This window comes from Grammomys surdaster, unplaced genomic scaffold (genome assembly GCF_004785775.1).
Source record: "Grammomys surdaster isolate TR1022 unplaced genomic scaffold, NIH_TR_1.0 126660, whole genome shotgun sequence".
NCBI lineage: Eukaryota > Metazoa > Chordata > Mammalia > Rodentia > Muridae > Grammomys > Grammomys surdaster.
In genome coordinates this window covers 102,288-127,842 of record NW_021621449.1, presented here as the reverse complement: position 1 = coordinate 127,842, position 25,555 = coordinate 102,288, and the positions used below count along the sequence as shown (strand labels likewise).

Genomic DNA, 25,555 nt, shown 5'->3' with positions numbered 1-25,555 from the left:
CTCTGAGGCTTCCTTGTGTGTGTGTTTGTGTATGAGAGAGAGAGAGAGAGAGAGAGAGAGAGAGAGAGAGGGAGAATATGAATGTCTAACTCCCTGTCCTGGACCAAGTGACAATCCTTCTGAGGGCTGGAATTTCAGGCATGTATTATGATGTCTAATTTTTGTTTTTCCTACCAGTAAATTTCTTTGCAATTAAATGCTATTTAGTCACTTTAAAATTGCATTAAGAGCTGGGCGGTGGTGGTGCATGCCTTTAAGCCCAGCACTTAGGAGGCAGAGGCAGGTGGATTTCTGAGTTTGAGGCCAGCCTGGTCTACAGAGTGAGTTCCAGGACAGCCAGGAATACACAGAGAAACTCTGTCTTGAAAAAAACTAAAAAAAAAAGAAAAAAAAAGAAAAAAAATTGCATTAAAAAATATTTCCTGAACACTCATGCTCCGCTGTCATCCCCTTCCCCACGTCTTACCTTTTTGTGTTTATAACCCCTGTGTGAATAAGTAAAAATTACGATTTGATTTAAAAAAATATTTCATTTTTCTGGTCTAATGATGAACTCTGGCTTTATTTTAGAATAGATTCTCTTAATAGATGGTTTTGAACCCTTTCAAGGGAAATAGTGATCTCTAGGATTCCACAGAGATCCACTGAATCATACCAGACAATACCAGTTTTATAGAATGATCTGGTTACTTGACTTATGAATAAAAGAAATGTGGTTGTCATGTACTGGATTTCAGCTATATCATTTCATGCTGTCTTTGTGGAAAATATAAAAAAAAAGTCCTATATTTCATTAGGACAGTGACTATCTGTCATGTGTTCTCTGCTGAGGAAATAATAGGTAGTTACTATATTTGATGACTGAATGGATAATAGTATAAGTAAATGAATTCACAAGTGATTGAATGGCTGAAGCCAGAAAATAGAGTTGCTTACTGAGGATGGAGGCTTAAAGGACCCATTCATGTGTGTATTGAACGGAGCAGCACTGGAGCAGGAGTGCTGGTGTAGAGCATAGCGACCACTGTGAGGTTGGTGCCTATGCATCCTGAGACGGTTGTCAGCAGTCAGTGAGGAGGGTGAAGTAGAAGACTATGTTGGCTGAATAGCATGAGAAGCACAGTAAGGCTCTTCATGGGGGTTTAGGAATAGCGGCCTGGTGAAGGCCATTTCTCATTATTGGGTATAGCATGGGAGACTGAAAAAGGGCTGTGTGACAAGAAGTGTCCTGCTTGGAAAGCCAGTTTTCAGTTAAGGCAGAAAGAAGACTCGGCAGACTTCTCAAGAAAGTAAATTTTCCATTTCTTAACTTAAAAAGTCTCTTCTTGAAAAATTCCACACCTCCATATTTTATTGTTCTAAGTTGCTTTTAGCTTGCAGTCAAACTTTATGGTTTGATTTTTATTTTATTATTTTACTATTTTATTTTGAGTCAAGAGTTTCATGAAGCCCAGTTTGTCTGTCCTCAAATTCACTCTGACCTTGAGCTCTTGACCCTCACTCTTTTTTTTTTACGTTTTTCGAGACAGGGTTTCTCTGTGTAGCCCTGGCTGTCCTGGAACTCACTCTGTAGACCAGGCTGGCCTAGAACTCAGAAATCCGCCTGCCTCTGCCTCCCAAGTGCTGGGACTAAAGGCGTGCACCACCACTGCCCGGCCGACCCTCACTCTTACCTACTCTGTCCAGATTCAGGGATTCCAGGCTGGAACCAGCATCTCCAGCTTTAGGGCCAAATTTCTTGAGAAGAGCTGTCCACATTTATTGTATTCTTCCTTTTTTTTTTTTCAGCAGTAATTTCTTTTTCTTCTGTGTCATCTTTATGATTTCACTGAGACTGAAAATAGCACATGAATATAGCCAGTGACTGTTTTTCTGTCCTTGTATTTAATCCTTTAGCAGCTGTACCTGTGGTCTGTTGCTGCATAATAAATGACCCCCAAATTTAAAATAAGAAACATTTCTCCTTTGATAGTTTCTGGGATTAAAGGCGTGCGCCACCACCGCCCAGCAGTTTACTATTCTTTATTAATTTTTTTTATAACTGTGGTAGTGTTCAGTGTTGATGTGGATATTTTTAAAGAGGTATCTAATGCATTCCCTCCTGGGTCGCAAGCTTTGAACGAGTGCTAAGTAAGATTCCTTAGCCTTTGCCCCTACCTATGAAAGTATGAACATTTTTTGTTTGTTTGTTGTTTGAGACACAGTTTCCTTGTGTAGCCTTGGCTGTCCTGTAACTCAGTCTGTAGACTAGACTAGCCTGGAACTAAGAGATCCACCTGCCCCAGGGAAGAGAGAACCTCAGCTGAGAAGATGCTCCCATTTTACTGGCCTGCAGAGCATTTTCTTGACTATTGATGTGGGAGAGCACAGCCTGCTCACTGTGGGTGGTGCCACTTCTGAGTAGCAGGTCCTGGGTGCTATTAGCACACAGTCTGAGCAAGCACGAGAAGTAAGCCATAAAGCAGCACTCCTTCACACTCTCTGCTTCAGTTCTTGTCTCCAGGGTCCTGCTTGAGTTCCTGTTTTGATTTCCTTCAGAGGTGGACTGTAATGTGTAAGGCAAATCAGCCCTTCCATTCCCAAGTTGCTTTTGGTCAGTGTTTATCACAGCAACAGAGAAGCTAGGACATAGTTCTATCTGTTTTTACTGCAAATAACATAATTTCATTCTTTACAGTGACTAATACATATATATTTCTTTTCATCTAGGCTGATTCTATATCTTTTCTATTATAAATACTGAAGCAGTAGACATGGGTGCACAGATATCTCTTTTGGGTGCTGATCACATTTTGGTCAATTAAGTTTTGTTTGTTTGTTTGTTTTTTGAGATAGGGTAGCTCTTGGAACTCTCTGTGTAGATGGCCTACCTGTGCCTCCTGAGCCCTGGAATCAAAGGTGTGTGCCACCATGCCCAGCTGAGTACTTTTTGACAGAGGTGCTAAGGTATTCAGTGGGGGAGAGTAATAGAACAGTTGATTACGACTATATGCAAGACAAAGAAAGAACCTCAAATTTTACCTCATAGGAGAAATTCTGAGGAGAGAAGTTTTTAAGTTAGTGTTTTAGGTCAGCATACAAAGTAGTAAGTGCCATTGTACTCACAGATGTGTGTCGTTGTCAGCCTCAGTCGTTCTGCTCCTTCACCTGCTGCTTCTACTCCTGGCTGCTGCTTTCTTCTTTCCAGGAGTTTGTTTTAGGATGGATTCTTGGGTCTATAGTTATGTTTTCCAGGATGATGCTAAACTATTAGGTGACCTTCCCTTCTGCTTCTAGAGTTAGTGGAACTACAGGTGCATCCATGCTCAGCTAGGGCTTTCTAGAAACAAGATTAAAAGCATAACTCATAAAAGAAAATAAGACAATTTGATGTTTATCAAAATTAAATTTTTGGCCAGGTGTGGTGGGTGGTACATGCCTTTAATCTTTGCACTAGGGCCACTGGGACAGGGATAGGTAGGTTAGGTTGCAAGGTGGAGCAGAGGCAGGTGAATCTCTGTAAGTTTGAGACTAACCTGGTCTATATAGTAAGCCTACATAGAGACCCTGTTCCCTCTCACCCTCCCCCCCCCAAAAAAACCCCAACAAACAAACAAGTTGAAAGTTAAATGCAATCACTAACAAAATAAAAAAAAAAGACAAATTGGAGAAAAATACTTGCAATCATGTAGCAATCATGTAGTTGATAGAGGACTTGGACTTGTATCTTTTTTTTTTTTTTTTTGGTTTTTCGAGTCAGGGTTTCTCTGTGTAGCTCTGGCTGTCCTGGAACTCACTCTGTAGACCAGGCTGGCCTCGAACTCAGAAATCCGCCTGCCTCTGCCTCCCAAGTGCTGGGATTAAAGGGGTGCGCCGCCACCACCGCGCGGCGACTTGTATCTTTTATTTAGAACATTATTCTTATTTTTAAAGGTTTGTGTGTGTGTGTGTTTGTGTTTGTGTTTGTGTGAGTACTCACAGAAACGAGAAGGGATCATTGGCTCCTTTGGAGCTGGAGTTCCAGGTGTTTGTGAGCAGCCTGTGGGTGGTAAGGTCTGAACTCTGGCTTCTTACAGAACAGTAAACAGTTGAAATTTCTGAGCAATCTCCATTTAAATGCAAGCTCCTCTGCATTTAGGGCATATGGGGAACTCTTACTAATAAGATAAACAAGCCAAGAAAATATGAACAAAAGATTTGAATAGAGCCTTCACTGCCATAGTAATAAGCACCTGGGAAAGATATTTCCCACCATTAGTCATTAGATCAGAGACACCACAGTGAGATAACCACCCACACCCTCGGAGAATAGCTCAAATGAGAAGAACAGGGTAGTGCAGGTGAGAATTCGAGGAGCTGGCATTCCTATACATGGCTGACAGCGCTATTAAATGTTACAGATATTATGAAAATAAGTCAAATGTATTTCCTGTATGCCCTTAGGTTTTGTAATTAGGTGTCTACAAAAGAGGAAATGAAAACATGTCCACAGATTTGTGCATGGATATTCACAGCAGCATTAATTACAATAGCAAAATTTGGGAGCAGGTGAGCTGATGAACACTAAAAAGGAACAGACTACTAATACATTTCACATAAATAGCCTCAAAATGTTATGCCAAATGAAGAAATAACAGGCTTATCATTCTATTTATGAGAAGTTTACGGGGGAATCTATCAAATCAGTTGTGGTTGGATCGATGCATAGGATTGAGGAATACTGAAAATGAGTATTAGGGGCCCAGGCTGGCCTCTGGCCGGAGCCTCCTGAGTGCTGGGTTTGTAGGTGGGTGCCACCATGCTTGCCATAAGCAACTTTTTGGGTGTTAGTTGAAGTGTTTTAAACATTGTGATGGTTGTTTAATTACTAAAACTCATCAACATACACTACAAAGTGGTGTTTGACTAATGACTTAATAAAACTATTTAAAATGTTTGACTGTGGGTCTGTTGGATTTTCATTTTAAAATTGGAATCAGTTTGTCAGAATAAGAACTGCATGTGGATCAGGTGTGGTGGTGCACGTCTTTAATCCTAGCATTTAGGAGGCAGAAGTAGGCAGATCTCTGAGTTCAAGACCAGCCTGGTCTACAGAGTGAGTTCTAGGACAGCTAGGGCCAAACAGAGAAACTTTGTCTCAAACAACAACAACAAAAACAACAAACCAACAACCCAAAATAAAAGAAAAAGAAAGAAATGTATTGAGGTGGTGGTATATACCTTTAATCCCAGAGGCAGACGTGGGTAGATCTCTATGAGTTCAAAGCCAGCCTGGTCTACGTAGTGAGTTCCAGAATAGCTTAGGCGATGTAGAGAGACCAAGTCTCAAAAGGAACAAAATTAGGCAACAGACAGCTCTAGTATGCTTGATGCTCTAGGATTCAATTGATATCATAGTGAATTAAACATACAGGACTGTGGCTACACAGTAGTAGAGTACTTGCCTAGCTTGCTTTAGGTCCTGTGTTAGATGCTTATCGCTTTATTGATTGGACATGATCGTATAAGTCTGCAATTTCAGAACTCAGGGTAGAGGCTGGAATATCAGAGTTCTGGATTACTCTTAGCTGTATAGCAAGCTCAAGGGTTAAATATGAACCCATGTTCCAAAAAACAAGAACCAAAACAAAACCCCACTGGGTTGGTCTTAGATAAGGTGGGGGATGATCAGACACCTGGGGTTGTTCTCTGATGTTTGAAAGATGTGGGTCAAGACATGATTGTGCCTGCTCTCACATACATGCACATACATGAACTCCCTCAAAAGACAAAGGGCAGTTGCCGTCCTAATTAGAATTTGGCTGGACTTACAAGCTGGTAAAATCACTGCTTTGTGGTGTGGAGTCTTAAGTTCTTACATGTGAGTCCATTGTTTTTCATTTCTTAGATGATTGTCTTAAAATTACATTTATTTATTTGTGTGTATGTGAGAGAGAAGGAGACAGAGAGATAGAAATAAAGACAGACAGAGAGACAGACAGACAGATATGGAGAGAGCTCGTGGAGGTCAGTAGACAACTTGTGATACTTGGTTGTCTCCTTCTACCTTGTGGATCCCAGGTATTCGACTCAGGCTATCAGGCTTTGTGGCAAGTGATGAGCCATCCCGAAAGTCCTTTACATGTTTTTTTGTTTGCTTTTGGAGACATTGTCTTGCTAGTGTAACCTCAAATTTATGGCAGTTTTACCTCAGCTGCCCAGAATGCTGGGATTACAGGTGTGAGCCACTGCATCAGGATCAGTAATAGTTGGTAGTTCAGTAATAGTTGGTAGTTCTTTTCTTTGGCAGTATTCTTACACAGCTTTTGTTTTATTTATGCTACTGTAGTAGACTTGTTTTTGTATTATTACTATTTTTTTTTTTTTTTTTTTAAGCAAGACATGATCTCACAGTGTTGTTCAGGCTGGCTCTAACTCCCAGGCTTAAGTTACCCTGCCACCTCAGCTTCCTGTTCTAGCCTTCCAAATAGCTTGGACTATAAGCATATGCCATGGTTTCTGGCTTTTATTTAAATAATTTTATTGATTTATTTAATAAGTAATAAACTTAACCCCTCACGCCCCACTCTTTAGTCCTGACTAGGTTGGAACTCACAGAGATCCAATCTGTGTCTTGAGTGTTAAAATTAAAGGACTGTGCTACCATGCCTAGCTTAATTATTTAATTCTTGAAAATGGGGTCATGCTTTGTAGTCCAAGCTGATTTCAGTTTGTAATGATCTTGGTTCCATGGCAGTTATCATGCGTTAGCTTCTAGTACTGGTAAGTCTGGTTGTCAAGAGAATTTTGAAATAAAATTTATTTTCTATTTATTGTTACTATATGGAGACAAATTTGAATTTTCAGAATTGGCTGTATTTTTCTAAGTTTTACCAGCTTAGCTTAATTAATACCTTACCTTAAATTCTCTTTGATTTCCATGTATAATGTGTAAATTGTTACTGTTTTTTCTTTGCAATTCAGGTACCCTTTTTCCCCTTCTCTGTCTAGGATTTCTAGCATTTGGTTGCATAGAATGGTGATGAGAGCTGTCCTTGCCATTTACTTCTCAGAACGTTTGTCTTTATCTCTGTTAAGTATTATAATATCAAACATAATACACACATAAGGCATGGCTAAGCCTAGACTTGATAAGATGAGGCATTTTAGATCTAACAGTTTTGTCACTTAACAGAAAGAAGAACAAGCCAAATTTCTGGTGCTCTGGTCTTTGTGCCAATTGTCAAAGGGTAACAGAAATGAAAGTGTTTAATTGTCAGCTTGGGGACATTCTATTGTTAAGGATCTAGTCTAGGTTGCTGCTTAAGGGGATTTTTTTTTTTCCTTGAGATAGGATCTTGTATAGCACAATCTGACTTTTAATTCCTGATCCTACTGTCTGCACCTTCTTAGTGCTGGGAGTAGAGTATGTGTCTTCCTGCAAGAGGAACAGCAAACAGCTTTTAGAACTCAGGAGGATTGCCCAATGGTTAGAACAATCACGATGGGTGTGTCTCAGAGAGGCAGAGCCCTGAGGACTACTTGTTCTTAGTACTACATGCTGTTGTAGAGTTTAGCTCTGTTTGTTGCCTTCAAGGTCATAACATCCCTCATAAATCTGTGAGTTGTATGGAAACTCTAAGGGGGTTTCCAGCCCCTCACTGGGCAATGTCATTGGCATTTACAATATCAGTGAAGTGATTGATCTTTTGCAAGCATTGCCAGTGGAGCAGATTAATTATTCAACATCAGCCTCAGAACTTAGAGGTGTAGATTATTTGTAAGGATCACTACCTGTAGAAAGAATTTAGAGATAAAGATTGTCAATTTAGTTAGGCTAAGATTTTTTTGTTAGTGGTTTTGACTTAGAAAGTCTTGGGGAACAATGTAAAGTTCAGAAAGGCACACTTTTGATCGTTGAGTGAGGGAGTTTTTTGAGGTTAGGGAACAAGAACAATGGCAGCCTGACTAGTATGGGCTGATGGGCCTTTCTTGCTAAAGCCGAGTTGATGATCAAGACGATGATTAATGTCTTGGAACCATTTTTGGCCTAGGCTTCCTGATAGGATTTAATAACAAATTGTTAATGAGTAGATGTGCACCCTGAGGATTTAAAGTAGAAATGATTGGTTGTTTTTTATATAAAAGTTTAGATGAGTTGTCTTTTAAAGATTTTTATATGATTATTTTTTATGATTATTTATTTATTTATTTATTTATTTATTTATTTATTGGTTTTTCGAGAAAGAGTTTCTCTGTGTAGCCCTGGCTGTCCTGGAACTCACTCTGTAGACCAGGCTGGCCTCGAACTCAGAAATCCACCTGCCTCTGCCTCCCAAGTGCTGGGATTAAAGGTGTGCGCCACCACCGCCTGGCCTTATGATTATTTTTTAAGATAAATAATAAAATGATTGATCGTTTCTTTGTAACCACAAATTGCAGCCTGCCAATATAAGAAACTGGCTGAGAAAATTACCTTGCTTGCTTACACTTTGTTAACCTATAGCAAGTTGCTTAGACATGAATATATGTGGGTTCCTGGGAATAATTTGTTTTCTACCTATAATATATAAAACGTTTAATCATGTAAAAGTATTGGAGAACATCCTGTTTTTTTTTTTCCTTGTGTTCATTGTAATTGTTACTTGAAGAGAAATAGAGTGTAACCACATTGTAATTTTTCTACTGCTTGAAAGATTTTACCGGGGGATATAAGCTGTGGGAGAAAAAATAGTTGTTGGACCCTTGCTTCGTCTACCAAGTGTGTGTATTTCTTGCCCTAAAGTAAAGTTAAGAAGAACCTGTTTGAACTATCAAGAAGATGCCTCTCCCTCTCCCTCTCCCTCCCCCCTCCCCCTCCCCTCCCCCTCCCCCCCCCCTCTTCCTCTCTCTCTCTCTCTCTGCGCATGCGTGTGTGCGTTCTGCTGACTCCAGTCCTGCTCTTCAGACTCTGATCTATCAAAGCTGGCTTCAATATGTCCTATTCAGCTTGGTGGTTGTAATGCCTCATTAGACTGCAGGAGGCTGTGACACCTGTGTGTTGTTAGCTTCTAGAGGAAAGCTGTAGGAAAGCTGTAGAAGATAACTGGCTGGCTTGCTTTTTTTTTTTTTTTTTTTTTTCTGACAAGGTCTTTCTATTTAGTCTGGGCTGGCCTCAAGGTGGAGATGCCCCTGACTTAGTTCCTATGCTGGGATTACAGGCATACCTCCATGCCCTGCTCTGGTAGCAGTTCTTTTTAGGCCTCCTATCCTGTCTTGAGAGTCTTACATACAAGCTATAGCTTTCAAAGCACCTTCAGAGTTATTTCTCTACAGGTACTTGTTTTGGCTGCTTTAATGCTTTAGTGCATACCTTTTATTGAATTAAGAAAGTTTCTTTTTATCTTAAAATTTTTATCATGAATAATTAATAAATGGATGGTTTTCATATCTGTTGAGATCAAATGTACTTAGTTTTAACTTGTGTGGTTAATTAAGTGGAAGTTAAAATTTATGTTTATTAAAGAATTTTCTAAGTTTTTTTTGGTTTTTCGAGACAGGGTTTCTCTGTGTAGCCCTGGCTGTCCTGGAACTCACTCTGTAGACCAGGCTGGCCTCGAACTCAGAAATCCACCTGCCTCTGCCTCCCAAGTGCTGGGATTAAAGGCGTGTGCCACCACTGCCTGGCAAGTGTTTTTGCTTTAAACAATTTTACTCACATCCCTTCAGGTATTTTCCTTAATGTTTCTCCACTTTGAAAAAAAAGTTACATTTATTTATTTATTATTTGTTTATTTTGTGTATATGTGTTTGTGTGCCACTATGCTGGGTGGGGGATTTGTCTTTCATGATTATGGAGTTACAGGTGGTTTTGAGCTGCATTTGTAGGTGCTGGGAGTTGTACTGTGGTCCTCTGAAGGAACAGTATGAGTTCATAACTGCCGATCCATCTCCAGCTCCTATGTAATTGTAAAGCAGGTTTCAGGGATTGGGGCTTTGTTCGTTCATCTCACTATTTCCATTTGGTACAAGCCTGGTTAGGCCACCAGATTAGTTTCAAATGTTTTATATTTTGTGAGATTTTGGAATTTGGGTTTATGGATTAGAAATTGTGAACAGGTACTTCTGGTTTTAAATTTCATTATTTTTTAATAGACAGGAACTTACCATTAAGCTGTTCCTGCTGTTCTTGTCTAACTTGGGTTCAAGTGATTCTCCTGGCTCCATCTCCCAAGTCGTTGGGATGACGTGCTCATAACACACTATACCATGCTTGTGATTATTATTATTTTTAGGATGAGATTTGGTATAAAATGTAAGATAATTAAAGTTATGGTTGAATATTTTAGCATTCTAAAAGATCATTGTAAATGAGGCTTAGAATCAAGGGAAGGCTCCCTAACCTAGAGCTTGCCTCCCTTGAACTGAGTGGCAGATTGTTGATATAAAAGAGGGCTCTGATTAGCAACATTGTTTACTCATAAGTATCTGTTTGACAAGATGTTTGTCATGGTGAGAATGTTGACAGAACTCACCATTAACTTGATTAAATTGATAAGAATTATTGAAACCTGTAGTCTACCTGATTTGTAACTGAGTTACTAACCCCTCTATAAAAGGGAAAAATAATAACAGTGGCAAATATTATGATTGCACCTTTAATTTCATATTTTGCTGTTCCTATCAGAAACTCTCTTTCATGTTCCTATGCCCTTTTGTTGGAGCTGCTGTAGCCAGTGATCTCTAGTTTCTAGTCTACAGTCAGGATAAGGTTGTATAAGTCAGAGTAAGGTGTGTCAGGCACACATGGTTTGAACAAACCTAGTTTTACTAAGTTACATGTGGAAGGTGTAACAGAGATAAGTGCTTTCTTTAATGTGTAAATTTCTATTTTTGTTTTTTTTTAAGCGTACTACTGTTCCTAAGAATACTAGCAATCAGTATCCAGACCTCTGCCTTTGGTCATTGGTTACTATAAAAATTAGTGCTGAATGGTCCTTATTTAATGTTTTAGTTTATAAACTTTTTTTAAAACATGAAAATAATATATGCTCTTTCTTTTTGTTAGACAAAGTTCTGTTGTGTACCCTATACTGACCTTGTACTCTCAGTTCTCCTGCCTCAGTCTGATGCTTTTTCTAATAATATTTATATTAAATTTTGTGTGTAGCCATTACAGACAGTTTGTAGGGGTCATTTTTCTACTCCCCTCATATTCCTAGGATTCAACACAAATTGTTGGGTTTGGTGGAAAGCGCCTTTACTTGATGAGGCGATTTCACTGGCCCAGGTTTTTTGTTATACTTTTGATATAGCTATCTATGCAATGTCACCTTTAAAGTCACACTTAAAAACTACACAGTCAAATCACAAAACTTTCAGAAGGGACTAGTAAAATGGCTTTGGAGGTGTGTGTGCTTGTTGTGTAAGTATGAGAATTAGAGTTTGGATTCTTAGTATGCACCTGTTTGTAATCCCAGAACTCTGGAGACAGAGGCAGACAATCTGTAGTCAAACTGTTACCTAGATTAGCCAAATCGGTGAGCTCTGCGTTCAAGTGAGAGATCCTGCCTCAGTGTGTAAGTGTAAATGTAATTTTTGGGGAGGGAGTTCTTTGCTCCACCTTGTACCTGATTAATTACAGGGTGTTTCTATACCTGTTTTAGCTCCTGGATAAAGATATAGAGCCCTAGTATTTTTGTATTAACAAGCTGTAAGCACTAATAGCTGGGCAGATTCTGATCTATTCTAACCTGACTAGGTTGCTACTACCCAGCCAAATTTCCTTGCCGTCTGGTCTTGCTCTGGTCCATGTGTGTCTTCATGGCAGCTTTCTCCTCGTGCTCTCATGATGAATCTTCCTGATTTCTCCACGTGGTTTCTCCACACTTTCTTCTCCTCCTGATACCACCCCCCCATCTCCTTTGGGACCCCCTGACTGGCATCGGAAATCCTGCCTATCTCTTTTGCCCAGCTAATTGGCTGATCAGCTATAGAGCTATTAACCAATCAGAGGTGATGGAAAACAATTTTTATATAACATAGAGACTGGAGATGCTTGATCATGCTATCATCTGGACTGCAACCAGATATCTGGGCATAGAAATCAGCATCTGAATACACAGTGCACAAAACCATTCCCCAACATGTAAGGTAGAGAGTAACCAAGGACGATAACTTTTTTTTTTTTTTTTTTTTTTCGAGACAGGGTTTCTCTGTATAGCCCTGGCTGTCCTGGAACTCACTCGGTAGACCAGGCTGGCCTCGAACTCAGAAATCTGCCTGCCTCTGCCTCCCAAGTGCTGGGACTAAAGGCGTGCGCCGCCGCCATCACCACCACCACCACCACCACCACCACCACCACCACCACCACCACCACCCGGCAAAGGATGATAACTTACATTAGCCTATGGCCTCTAACATATATATGCATATACAACATGCATCCACATAATGCAAATATTACATACATGCAAACAATCACAAAAATTTCTCATAATGTTTTAAGTAAGTTACAGTGTTTCATGAGACTTTTATCTTAGCTAACCTTGGCTACTTGTGACCTAAGGGTTGGAATCATTCCTGTGTGTATATGAACATATGTGTGTTGTATCATTTTGTGTACTACTAATTCTATTATATGTATTCTTTCACAACTTGCTTTTCTGTTTTACTGCAATATACTGTGGTTGTTTTTGTATGTCAGGTAAAGATAAGCATATTTAAAGTTTGGAGGTAACATAATTTACTTAAACCAATCTCTTGCTGAAAACTTACATTCTTGCTGGTACAAATGATGCAGTAATGAACATCATTGTACATCTACCTTAGAACTTATGAACCATGTAGAATAGTTTACAAAGGGAAACTTGTAGATGTTGGTCATGATGAGACATGCTTGTGCTCCTAGCACTCAGAAAGAGGAAGGAGGAGCATCAGGACTTTAAGGCTAGCCTCAGCTGCACGACAGGTTGGAAGCCAGACGAGGGTATGTGAGATCCTGTCTCAGAACACAAGCAAAAAGGAAAAACTTTTGAGTTGGAAATGTAGCTCAATGGTAACCCTTTCTTATCTTGTGCTAAGCCCTGGGCTCAGTCTCCACTACTATGTAAAAATAATTAAAAATTGAAACTTCTTTTTCAAATGGTAGCTCATTTCAAATTGTGATTCTGCTACATTGTACTTCAGTACGATTTTTTAAAAGTTTTTTTCAGAGAGTTTAAAATGAATATTTCTTGACCCTAGAAATGTTATAGCTTTTTGAGAAAAAAAATTTTCTTTTAAAAAATTTGAAAAACAATTTAAAATATAAAATGCTTAACTCATTTTCAGATAGTAAGTGATTGTTACACATGAGTATAACCTAGCCCAGCAGGCTAGTCTAGTGACTTTGAGATTTATGCCAGAGTTTTACTGACAGTGCTTTAACTAGCTGATGGTAATAATGACATCTTTTACATCTTCTAGTAAATGTCTTGAAGCACATTTATGTGAGCCTATTCTATTATGATTAACTTAAGGTAGGTTACTATAATATGTTACTCTTAAAGCGTTTTCTAGTTCCATGGTCTGCTATCAGCTTTTGTAGAAAGATTGAGAATTAAAAATTCTGTGCAATCACTGTGTGTAGATGTATATGTGGGCATTTAGATATATGCCAGGAGAGATATATGCCTAAGAGAGTAAGTATATCTGCGATGTGGGGCCAGTGTTGACATTTTGTGTTTTATGATCTAGAAGCTTTGTGGTGGCATAACGGTGGTCAGGCTTGACTTTGATGTTGTTCTATTTTGAGAACTCGTCGAGATTAGGTAATAAATATGAAAAGTAGAATTTGGAGTGTTATGAAACAACTTAGCAAAGAGTTTGACACCCTGTGCTGTTTCTCCTTAACCTTTCACCCAAAAAGGTCACCATTGTTTTCCTTGTATATGAAATGTCCAGAATAGGCAGATTGAAGGTAGGAAATAATGTATTCTGGGTTCTGTATGTAGATCAAACCAATCAATGGTAAAAAGTATTCAGAAAAATGTATCTGTATTGAACATGTACAAACTGTTCTTGTTTAACCACTTTATGTTTGTTTCGTTGTTTTTCAAGACAGGGTTTCTTTGTAAAGCCCTGGCTGTCCTGGAACTTGCTCTGTAGACCAGGCTGGCCTCGAACTGCCTCTGCCTCCCTAGTGCTGCAGTTAAAGGCATTCACCACTGTCCAGATGACCCACTTTAAGCATCATAACTATTTATTTATAGCTTACACTGAGGTAGGTATTAGTGGGTCCAAAAAAGAGAGTATAATGGTGGATGTGCATAGTCTATATGTAAAGCTTTTTTTTTTTTATAAGAAATTCTGGTTATGGATTTTTGAGGGCCAGTCCATCCCAATTTTGGTATCCTTCCAACTTGTGTCTTTTTTTTTTTTCTTCAGTTACCCATTGACTAGTTTGTGGTGTTCATATTCTTCTGGATGTTGAACCACCCATCAGAATATGGTTACCTAAAGGGGACCATACTCTGAAAGAAAACTGACTCTCCCTACCCCAGTAGCTATCAGCTGTTCATAGCTCTTCAGTTAAGGGTGTGTACAGGCTTTTAACCTCCTTCACTCAATGCTAGACTGTTGACTGGCTTGATCGTGTACAGGCAACCACAGCTGCTGTGAGTTCTTTAGTGGTCCTCTCATGAGAAGATACTCTTTGCTCTGGGTTTTCCTGACCTCAGTTTCTCTGGATCCCTTTCCTTGATGATCCCTGAGCCTCCTGGAGGGCAGGATGTATAGTATGTCCCATTTAGGCTGGGCACTCCACAGCCACTAATTCTCTGCACTCCTCTCACCAGTAGTGAGTTTCTGTGTTAACCATCATTCAGTGCACAAAGAAACCAAGAGTGATTGTTTCTACACGTGCAGAGATAACATTTAGAGGGCAGTGTGGTATTATGTCTGTTTAGCAAAATAATCACAGTAGATTCACCCCTGGGGCTTATAAGCTCCCCAACCATGGGTCAATTGGCCAGATTTGCAATACCAAGCATGTGTTTCTTCCTGTGGAAGTTCTCAAATCCAATCAGAAAGTGATTGGTTACTTCCATAACATCTATGCCAGCTTTATTGCTCTTCACAACTTGGGAATATTGTTGATGACTTTCATTTTCTCCCCAATAGCCTGCATAGCTATAGAAGTAGGTATCAGAGAGGAAGCTTTCTGGTCTTTACCAACTATTTGTGTTCTGTGACCAGTGTGTATAGTGTCCTCAGAAATCACATCTTACCATTAAGTTCTGGTGGGCAACCAAGAGCAGAGACAGGAGCCTATAATTTTTTCCAGTTCCATCTTTGTGGGATAGTTTTTCTGGAGATACATCAGCTTGATGTGGAATTTGTAAAAGCTCATGTTGGCCTTGAACCTGAAACCTCTTGCTTCATCTTCCCCAGGGCTTGGTATTACAAGCAGATACAACCAGCTCTGTCTGGTTTATTTGTTTTGTTTATTTTATTTCATCTTGTTTTTTGAGATGTGGTCTTACTATGTAGCTCAAGCTGGTTTCTAATTCTGGATCCTTCTGCTTCAGACTCCCTGTAGCTAGGATTATAAACATGTCACATGTCTTCCTTTATAATAAAGTCTGTAGTTCTTTATGAGAATATGGTGATCTGATGTGACTTTGTTTCCCAGAATTTTACTTAGAACATTATTGGGTATTGTACAGAATCCTATGATCATGTACATTATTTTATTGATGAAATACATGATATGTATGCTCAGTGTTACACATAAAAGCACTAGGTAACCTTTCATCAAGGAGAAGTTTCCCTGCCAAGTTAGTTTAAAAAAAGGGAGGAAGGGCTGGAGAGATGGCTCAGTGGCTAAGAGCACATCCTATTTAAGATTTATTTTTATTATTTTAATTATGTGTATGTGTTATGGGTTATATGCACATGAATGCAAGTGCCACCAAGGGCAGAGGTATCTGACTCCTCTGGAGCTGGCTATTGTACTTTTAGTCCTCCATTTGAACTTTAGCGTCAGCATTTTTGAATGACATGAAAATCTACTGGGATTTTGTTAATGAACTGAGTGAAGAACTGACACCTTCACAGTATGGGTAACTTTTTACTTAATTATTTTTTTATTATTGAGGTATTATTTTATTTCTTCTAGTAGAGTTTTAAATGCTTGAACATTTTTGTTAGGTTTAAGTTACTTTTTATAGGTTTGTTGCTGTTAGTAGGACGTAACTTTTATCTTTTGATTAGGGTCTTGTGTATGTGAAACACAGCTGTAGATGAAGATGACCTTTACCTCTTCTGCTGCAATTATTGGCATGTGTGTGCTGCAGCATCCATTAATATAGTGCCGGGAGCTATTTGAACCCAGAGCTATTTCTTCTCACCCCCCCTCCCGTGTGTGTGTGTGTGTGTGTGTGTGTGTTGTGTGTGTGTGTGTATGATAATGTGTTTGAGTGTTGGCAGTGGTGAGCCTCAGGTGTTGGTCCTGGACTTCACCTCGCTTGAAACGGGGTCTTTTCTTCTTTACCTGGCCCATGAGCTTCTGGGAATTTTCCCTTTTCTGCCTCCCATCTCTCCGTAGGAGCACTGAGATTTCAGATGCATGCTATTGCCTTCAGTTCTACCTCGTTTCTGGGGATGTGACCAAGTGTTCTCATCCTTGCATAGCAAGCACTTTATATACTGATCCATCTTCCTAACCTTAACCTTAAAAGCTACATTTTTAAATTGTTATTCCCAATGTGCATGAAAGTATTGATATTCAAATATTGACCTTATGGAAATTTATCTGTTATTAGTTTTAATAATGTGTCAAAGTATTACTATTTATATATTGAGCTTATATCTGACTAATGTATTAAGTTCTTTTATTGATTCTGATAGTGTATCCAAGTATTGATATTTCTGTAATATTCTGAGTTATGTTATTCAAATAATGTGCTACTTGGTAATTATCAGTTGATACTCTTGTTTTTAGTTAGGAAAACATTACATTATGAGTAATCTGATTTTAAAGTCATAAGAATACTTAATGAAAAGAGACTCTTCTACAAATAAAGGTAACAACACTTCTGAGAAAAGTATTTATCATTGGAATATTTAATGTGTAATCTTTTCATTGCAGATATGGCATAAGATATTTCTTCAAGATTGGACAACTGGTGACCTGCTATTTCTGATAGCCTTAAGCTGACTTTATAGCCATAGAGAAACCTCACGGAATTGCATTGTTGTTTTCTGCTTTATACTATTTCTGGCACTTAAGTTCACCCTGCAACCATGTATGGAAGTGCTCGATCAGTAGGGAAAGTGGAACCAAGCAGCCAGAGTCCTGGGCGATCACCTCGGCTTCCTCGGTCCCCTCGCTTAGGTCATCGGCGAACAAATAGTACAGGAGGAAGTTCTGGAAACAGTGTTGGAGGTGGCAGTGGAAAAACCCTTTCAATGGAGAATATACAGTCCTTAAATGCTGCCTATGCTACATCTGGCCCTATGTACCTAAGTGACCATGAAAATGTGGGTGCAGAAACACCTAAAAGCACCATGACGCTTGGCCGTTCTGGAGGACGCCTGCCTTACGGTGTTAGGATGACTGCTATGGGCAGCAGCCCCAACATAGCAAGCAGTGGGGTTGCTAGTGATACCATAGCATTTGGAGAACATCACCTCCCTCCTGTTAGTATGGCATCCACTGTACCTCACTCTCTTCGTCAGGCAAGAGATAACACCATCATGGATCTGCAGACACAGCTGAAGGAAGTATTACGAGAAAATGATCTTTTGAGGAAAGATGTGGAAGTAAAGGAGAGCAAATTAAGTTCTTCAATGAATAGCATCAAGACCTTCTGGAGCCCAGAACTGAAGAAAGAGCGGGCCTTGAGAAAAGATGAAGCTTCTAAAATCACCATTTGGAAGGAGCAGTACCGAGTTGTGCAGGAAGAAAACCAGGTTAGTTTCATTTATACATTTATCTTTATGGGCTGAATCTATGTATATAAATAAAATGAGGCATTCCTTTTTCAACCTATCTTAGATTTCCCCCATCTTTGTTCCTTTATTTTTTATTTATCCTTTTTTACTTTAGAATTCTGTTTCTACTTTCTTAGCCTTTTTCAGACCTAGTCCTGTACATGGTACAAAACACTCACACACATAAATTAAAAACAACAACAACAACAACAACACATAAGCTGGACAGCAGTGGTACACGCCTTTGATTCCAGCACTGGATCTCTGTGACTTGGAGGCCAGCCTGGTCTATAGAGCAAGTTCTAGGACAGCCAACAGCCAAGGCTACACAGAGAAACTCTGTGTAAAAAAGGTCAAAAAAGCAAAAAGTCGTTCCCCCCCCTCCCCCCCCCAAGAAAAAGAAAAAATCTTAAGGACTGCTTTGGTAGTGAATTCAGGGATAACTTGGGGTTTCATATTGAGACTTTGTCTCAAAATTAGAAACAAGCAAACACAGGACTACAGATATAGTTCAAAGGAAGGACATTTTCCTAGCCTGTATTAGGAGATTCTTGGACCTGTCTTGCTGCCTTCAGATTGTCATCACCAGTATTGGAGTGGGCTTTTAGCCAGGAGGTGGTGGTGGTAGCGGCACACTCCCTTAATCCCAGCACTCAGGAGACAGAGGTAGGTCTAGAGAGTTCTAAGGCAACCAGGGCTATTCAGAGAAATCCTCTCTTGAAAAATAAAACAAAAACAAAAACAAGCGAAGAATTGCATTTGAGTCATCTCTGCCTCTCAATCATATCCTTTATTTTATTTGCATTGGTGTTATGTTTGTCTCCTTGTATGTCTGTTTGAGGATGTCAGATCCTCTGGAATTGGAGTTATAGACAGTTGTGAGCTGCCATGTGGGTGCTGGGATTTGAACCTGGGTCCTCTGGAAGAGCAGCTAGTGGTCTTAACTGGTGAGGCATCTCTTCAGCCCCATAAGAGTAGCATATTTTGTTGGCTTGCTTGCATGTTTTGGCTTTTGAGACAGGGTTCTTTGAGTAACCCTGGCTGTCCTGGAACTCACTCTGTAGACCAGATTGGCCTAGAATTCACAGAGATCTGCCTGCCTCTGCCTCCTGAGTGCTAGGATTAAAGGCGTGGGCCACTGTGCTTGGCTCCCCTCACCCATATTTTTATAAGTCACCTCAATAAAAAAGAATTCATTGGTATACCAAAGTAAGTAAGTAAAAAGTTTATATTTTTTAAAACAATTGAAGTCAATTCAGCACTCCTCTCTTATTTCACTGTGTAGCATAGGCTGGTCTGGAACTCTTCTGCTTCCCATAAGTACTTAGATTCATGTTAGCTGGCCTGACCACCAGCCCCAAACTGGTCTTTTCAAGAGTAGATTCATTGTCTCTCTGTCTGTCTTGATCACTCAGTACATAAAGTAAAAGCAGATCTGCTGTTACCAAATACACTATTGAATTACCTAATCACCAACATGTCTTGCTGAAAACATAGCCACCAATAAGGTAGTTTTGCTGTCAAGTGACCTGGAAATGTTTATTGAGGAAAAAAGTTATTGGCATATTTTTTGATTTTGAAATAAAGCATTTTCTTTCGTGTATACTTTGAGGGAGTATGGGGATCAGGAGAGAAATAATTTCAGTATTATTTTCCAGTTACCATGTTACATTCAAAGGCAAAATATTTAATCTTCTGAGAAGACAATTATGGGTACTTAGTATTTTTCTGAGAAAGAAACAGTCCACAGGTTTTTCATGCCAAGGAAACCATTATGTGCTGAAGATGGTGAACACTGCTTTATCTGGGTCCACCCCATGCCCTAATTAAACGCCAGTGCTGGCAGATACATTCTTCTTGCACCCACTGTAATTACCACAGAACTCTAAAATTGTGTAACTTCAGTCCAAAAAACAAAGGGTGCAATTTTAAAGACAGTACAGTGAGCTACAGACACTGAGAATGCTAATTAATAGATTATAGTCAGCTAGCAGTGGGCCCCTAATTAAATAGTGCATTCATTACGCTCCTCTTAGCTCCCAGAGGTCAGACGTCTTTCATTTGTGAAGAAGACTGGTTCATTAGGATTTTTATCAGTTAAATAAATTTCTGTATTTCTGTTTGAGCCTGGGGATTTTGGTCCATTTTAAAGGTTTGATCTGTTTGAGCTGGGTCCAGAATTATCAGTATAGAAACATTTGCTTAGGATTGCTTGGTGGGCGTGGTTCATTATTAGGGTTTCTCCTAGAAGCTTGTGTCTAAGATAAAAGCTTCTCAGGTGTTCCTGTGTCTCAGATTCCTTTTGTTACTTTACTTTCAAATAGTTGTTGATTAAGAGCAGTGTGTGTGTTGTGTGTGGTGTGTGTGTGTGTGTGTGTGTGTGTGTGTGTGTGTGCATGGCCAAAGAGGTCCTTTTCTTCTAAAGAAATTGTGACTAGGAAAGTCTTTAGTGTAAGCTTGATAGGGAAGAATGAAAATCTTACTGTGGGCTTTGTGTAGCTACAGAGCTAGTGAAGCTTTTGAATAAGTTACATTTTAGATTTTATTTTCATCAGCTATTGTACTTTAAAAAAAGGTTTATTTGTGTGTTTGTGTGTGTGTGTATGAATGCTTTGTCTACATGTAAGCCCGAATACCAGAAGAAGGCGTCAGATCCCATTAGACATAGTTGTAAGCTATGACATTGTTCTTGGTAATTGAACTAAGGACCACTAGAAGACAACAGCCATGCGCCTAACCACTGAGCTGTCTCTCCAGTCCCTTGTACTTCTTTCTTGATTATGTCTTGTAAGAGTTCTTGTGTGTTGAATTTAGTTGTATGCTTTGTTTTTTTTTTGTTTGTTTGTTTGTTTTTGTTTTTCTTTTTTGTTTTTTTTTCAGGACAGGATTTCTCTGTGTAGCCCTGGCTGTCCTGGAACTCACTCTGTAGACCAGGCTGGCCTCGAACTCAGAAATCCACCTGCCTCTGCCTCCCAAGTGCTGGTATTAAAGGCGTGCGCCACCACCGCCCGGCACGGTTGTATGCTTATTTTAAGAATAATTATTTTATGGCTGAGAAGATGGCTCAGTTGGTAAAATGCCAGTGTGAGGACCTGAGTTTGATCCCTATGTCCCATGTAACATCTGGGCACAGTGATATGCATCTGTAATTCTAGCCCACAAGGAGACAGAAGGATCCCAGCAGTTGCTGGCCAGCTAGTCTTGTGGCATCCTCAAGTTCCAGGTGTAACGAGAGATGGAGAGTGATTCTGGAAGGCATCTGACATCAAGATTTAGCTTCTACATGAACACACAACTATAAGTGCTCATATTTGCACGTTTACATACCTGCACATTCATGTATACACATGAACATGTACATTCACACAGTAAGTAGTTATTTTAATGCTCTTTCAATAAAATTTTGCTTGACAAGAATATTCTGTTTAATATTGTAGGGTAGCAAATGAAGTGCCTTTAATTTTTTGTTTTTCTTTGTGCTTAAATTGTATTTGTGTGTGTTCAGACATGCCTGTGCTGTGGTGCTTGTGTGGAGGTCAGAGGACAGCTTTGGGAACAGGTTTTCTTCCACGGTGGGTTCTGAGGATCACCCTCAGGCTCCGGAGATAAATTCTTTTGCCTCCTGAACCATCTTGCTAGCGCTGATGTTTTCTTTTTGCTTAGAATATTTATTCTTTTTGGAATTGGCTGCTTCTCCTTTCTGTTGAGGTGCTGAAGATTGAACCCAAGGTCTTATACATGATAAACAAATGCTCAGCCACTGAACTATACCCCGAGCGAAGGATTTTAGTTTTATTTATTAGGCCTTTGTATGAATAGAAATATATAAAGGAATATGGGACATTTCTTCTTGTAGAGTTATCTTTATTTACTTGGAATGTAGCAGGATAGTTGGAAAATAATTCAGTGAATCAAATAAAGTTGCCTAAGTTTCTGACATGGTTTAATTGTAAGAATCTTATTTTCCGAAGAATTGGAATTTCTTAGTCTACTCTTTCTCCTCTGGAATTCATGTTACAATCTAACGTGGAAGTCTTTTTAAAATTTAATTTTAGTTCTTTGGTTTTCTCAGGGCCTCACTATACCAGCTTTTGATTTTCTATTAGGCATTGAATACCAGGGCCTTGTTCATGCTTAGCAAGGGCTGTACCACTTAGTTACAACCTGTTAGTGGTTTCATTATGGCAGAACAGAATTGTTTTTGTTTGCTAATTTATCATGAATTTTCCAAACAGCAGCTTAAATATGATTCGGAAGACTCACCTTTTTTTTTTTTTTTTTTTTTTTTTTTTTTTTTTAAGACTCACTTTTTATTCTCTTTTGGCAAAAAGAATCAGAAAATACATTTAATCTTTAGTCAGAGTAATTTTTATTTTTTGCAGTACTGAGCATCTGAGCAGACCGTCAGCTTTCTGTGTGCTAGGCACGCACTTTATCTCTGGACCCTCCCCAACCCTAACTAACGATAGGGACCTTTTCTTCTTAAAAGCCCCTCCCCCTTTCACATTCATTTATTTAGTTTTGGAAGTCAGTATTCTTCTTCTGTCATGTGTATTCCAGGGACTAAATTCAAGTTATTCCTGTTTGTGTGTGTGTATTTGTAAAATGTCCACGTGTGCGCGCGCGCGCACACACACACACACACACACACACACACACACACACGAACCACATGTGTGCCTGGTACCTGTGGAGGTCAGAAGAGGTCATTGGATTCCCTGGAACTGGAGTTAAAGAAGGTTGTGAGTTGCCATGTGGGTGCTGGGAATTGAACTCATGTCCTTAGGAAGAGGAGTTAGTGCTCTTAACTGCTGAGCCATTTCTTCAGCTCTGAGTTTTAGATATTTATTAAATGAAAACAATTTCATTCTTGAGTTTCAAAAATCTTTAAAAACACTGTACAGTAAACTGTATATAAAATACTGTCACAAAATGTAAGGCAAACTAGCAATTTACTAAAAATGTAATAAGTGCTAATAGAATTTAAGCATACTAAGTTCCTGAGAATTTCTGTTTTTTAGCCCTTTTATTATAGCCAATGTGTTAAAAAAAATTAACAAATACAAAACAGCACTTTTCTATGGCATTTTAAACCTTGAAACATTTTATATAGATGGATTAAGGCTTCAACAGACGGATAACTGCTTTATTATAAAATGGAAGTGTGTGTGAAATATATGTAGATAAGACAAATGGCTCTACTTACTAGATTCGTGACAAAAACACAGCTTTTTAGCATTGAGGCAAAGCCAGTTGACCTGGGTCTGTGCATCACTGAGCGACCTTTCCCTTCACCTTGACTTTGAAGGAGCTGCTGATAATCTTGCCAACCTCTCACACAAATTCTGAATGTACCATGAGCCATTCTAGGTGAGATGAGGGTTTTCTAGGTGAGAGAAATTGCCCTCTGCAAAGGAGTAACACTCTGAGGACTTCTGAGTACACTGAGACAACAGCGTGCACCTGGGTAACCCTGTGGACCAGCCAGTCTTTCTGGTGATCCACGACGTCCGGATGAACTCAGGCACATCGTGTGGGTTCCAACACGCCTGGATGATAAACATCTTGGGTTTTCTAACCAGATTCTCACACTTGTCTCCTTTGAATAAACCAGTCAGTCTCTGACTTTCAGTGTTGGCATCATACGCATAAATGTGGTTGCCTTCACACATGGTTCAGGAAGACACAGGAAGCCATCAGCATCTGCTTGGCTTGAGTTAGGGCAGTTCACTCTTGTAGTCTGTGTTGTAGTGTTCTGCCAGGTCAAACATTTCCCTTTTTCAGAAGGCATCTGTGTCTGTCATATTTTATTCTCACTTGTGAGCAATCTCCAGAATGTATTTTCTTAAAAAGCTTTATCTATGTGATGGAGGTATCAGGTACTTAGAGGATAATGCCTCACCCTCTTTGGAAGTGGCCCATGGAGGCCAACTAGGCCTTTGAGAGCTGTTTGCATTCTCTCTGTTCTGAAGCATGCCCGAGTGAAATAAAGGCATACTTGTGGATAAATAGAAGTTTGCCTCGTCCTACACCTACTCATCTCTTTCCTTTCCTCCAATAAAGTTTTAATTTTACTATTTTCTTTGTGTGTAAATATGCATTTGTGTATATATGGGCACACACTTAGCACAGCATGTGTGTAGAGGGCAGAGGACAACTTGGAGTTGGTTCTCTTATTTCCACCTTTTGAGGCCTAGGAATTGACCCCAGGTCAACCAGTGTTGTGGCAGGTGCCTTTGCTCTATCTTGTTAGTCCCACTTCCACCCCCACTTTGTGACAGCTTTAGTGAGATATAATTGAGTTTTCCCTTGCTAGTATATTATTTCTTTGTTTCTTAATCTGATTTTTGAGAGGAAGAATTTGAAGAAAGTGGCAGTAACTTGGCCTAAGGAGTTCTTGAATGATGGGATGAGTGACATAAATGCCATTCCAGAGCAGCCTTTGTTGCTGCCAGCAGAGGTGATGGGAGGAGAGATGGCAGACAAACCTGTGGAGAGGAAGTGCACATTTGTGAGAACTCTTGTTTTGAAGAACTCTTTGGACAAGGACTGATAGCAAGAGGGAAGTGTTTCTGCCATTATTAACAATAGAAGACTCAGAGATTAGAGCCAGATTAGAGTGAGAAATGGTGAATCTACTTATTTTACTTATTTTACCTATATTTGAATATAGGTTTTTCATACGCGTTTGGAAATAATGTGACCAATGGGTGTGGCTTTAGGTACTTAGATGTGAATATGATAATAAGAGTGGTGCTAACATTGGAGAATTTGCCGGGCTGTGGTGGCGCACGCCTTTAATCCCAGCACTTGGGAGGCAGAGGCAGGCGGATTTCTGAGTTCAAGGCTGGCCTGGTCTACAGAGTGAGTTCCAGGACAGCCCGGGCTATAAAGAGAAACCCTGTCTCGAAAAAACAAAACAACAACAACAACAAAAAACAAAAAGAAAAGAAAAAACAAACAAAAAAGGGTTGTCTGTTTTTTTTTTGTGGTAGTTTTCTCCTAGTCTTTCATTTTAGTTAACAAGTACATTGGAGTTTGTTTTGTTTGTATGATGAGCTAGGAGAAAATTTCTGAAGAAAAAAAGAAATATTGCAGAAAATGTACTTTCAGTGTGGAAACAGCTTTGTATTGGAAATGTTCTGTTCTTCCTCTACAAACAAAATTAGAAATACTTTTATAAACTGACTTTGTACTGCCCTGAGTATCTCAAAAAATACTCACTTTTTTTTTTCTGAAATCAGAAGGTTAGTCCTTAATACAGATTAAATATTTTGACTTCTCTGTTATTTGCAGTAATATTCATTGAAAATCTCCCTTGAAGCTGGGTGTATTGGTTCAAGCCTTTAATCCCAGGAGAGGCAGAGGCAGGTGGGTCTCTGTGCGTTCAGGTCTACAGAATGAGTGCTATGTAGTGAGATTCTGCCTCAAAAAAAAGCAAACAACAAAGTTAAAAACCAAAAACAATCCTTCCTTTGTGTTACCCCAGTCTATACCTAAGAGATCAAGTTAGGTTTTCTCTCGTCCATTAAGCTTACAGAGTTCCAAGCCATTGTTGAGCTGAGCCTATGACTGTGTTTCTGTCAGTTATGTTTGTGGGATTCTCTGAGATCTCATTCACTAAATTGCACTGCTCCAATTT

The 25,555-nt window shown here is 39.4% G+C and overlaps 1 protein-coding gene across 1 annotated transcript in view; it reads left to right on the top strand.

The window, feature by feature from the left end:
* Nucleotides 1-25,555, top strand: part of Erc1 (ELKS/RAB6-interacting/CAST family member 1) — a gene marked incomplete at its 3' end in the record, with an annotated part of 132,147 nt that overhangs the window by 6,022 nt on the left and 100,570 nt on the right. Inside the window, exon 2 of the mRNA XM_028761122.1 lies at nucleotides 17,069-17,892. Within this exon, the coding sequence (XP_028616955.1) occupies nucleotides 17,224-17,892 (669 nt within the window). The remainder of the gene's footprint in view (nucleotides 1-17,068; nucleotides 17,893-25,555) is intronic.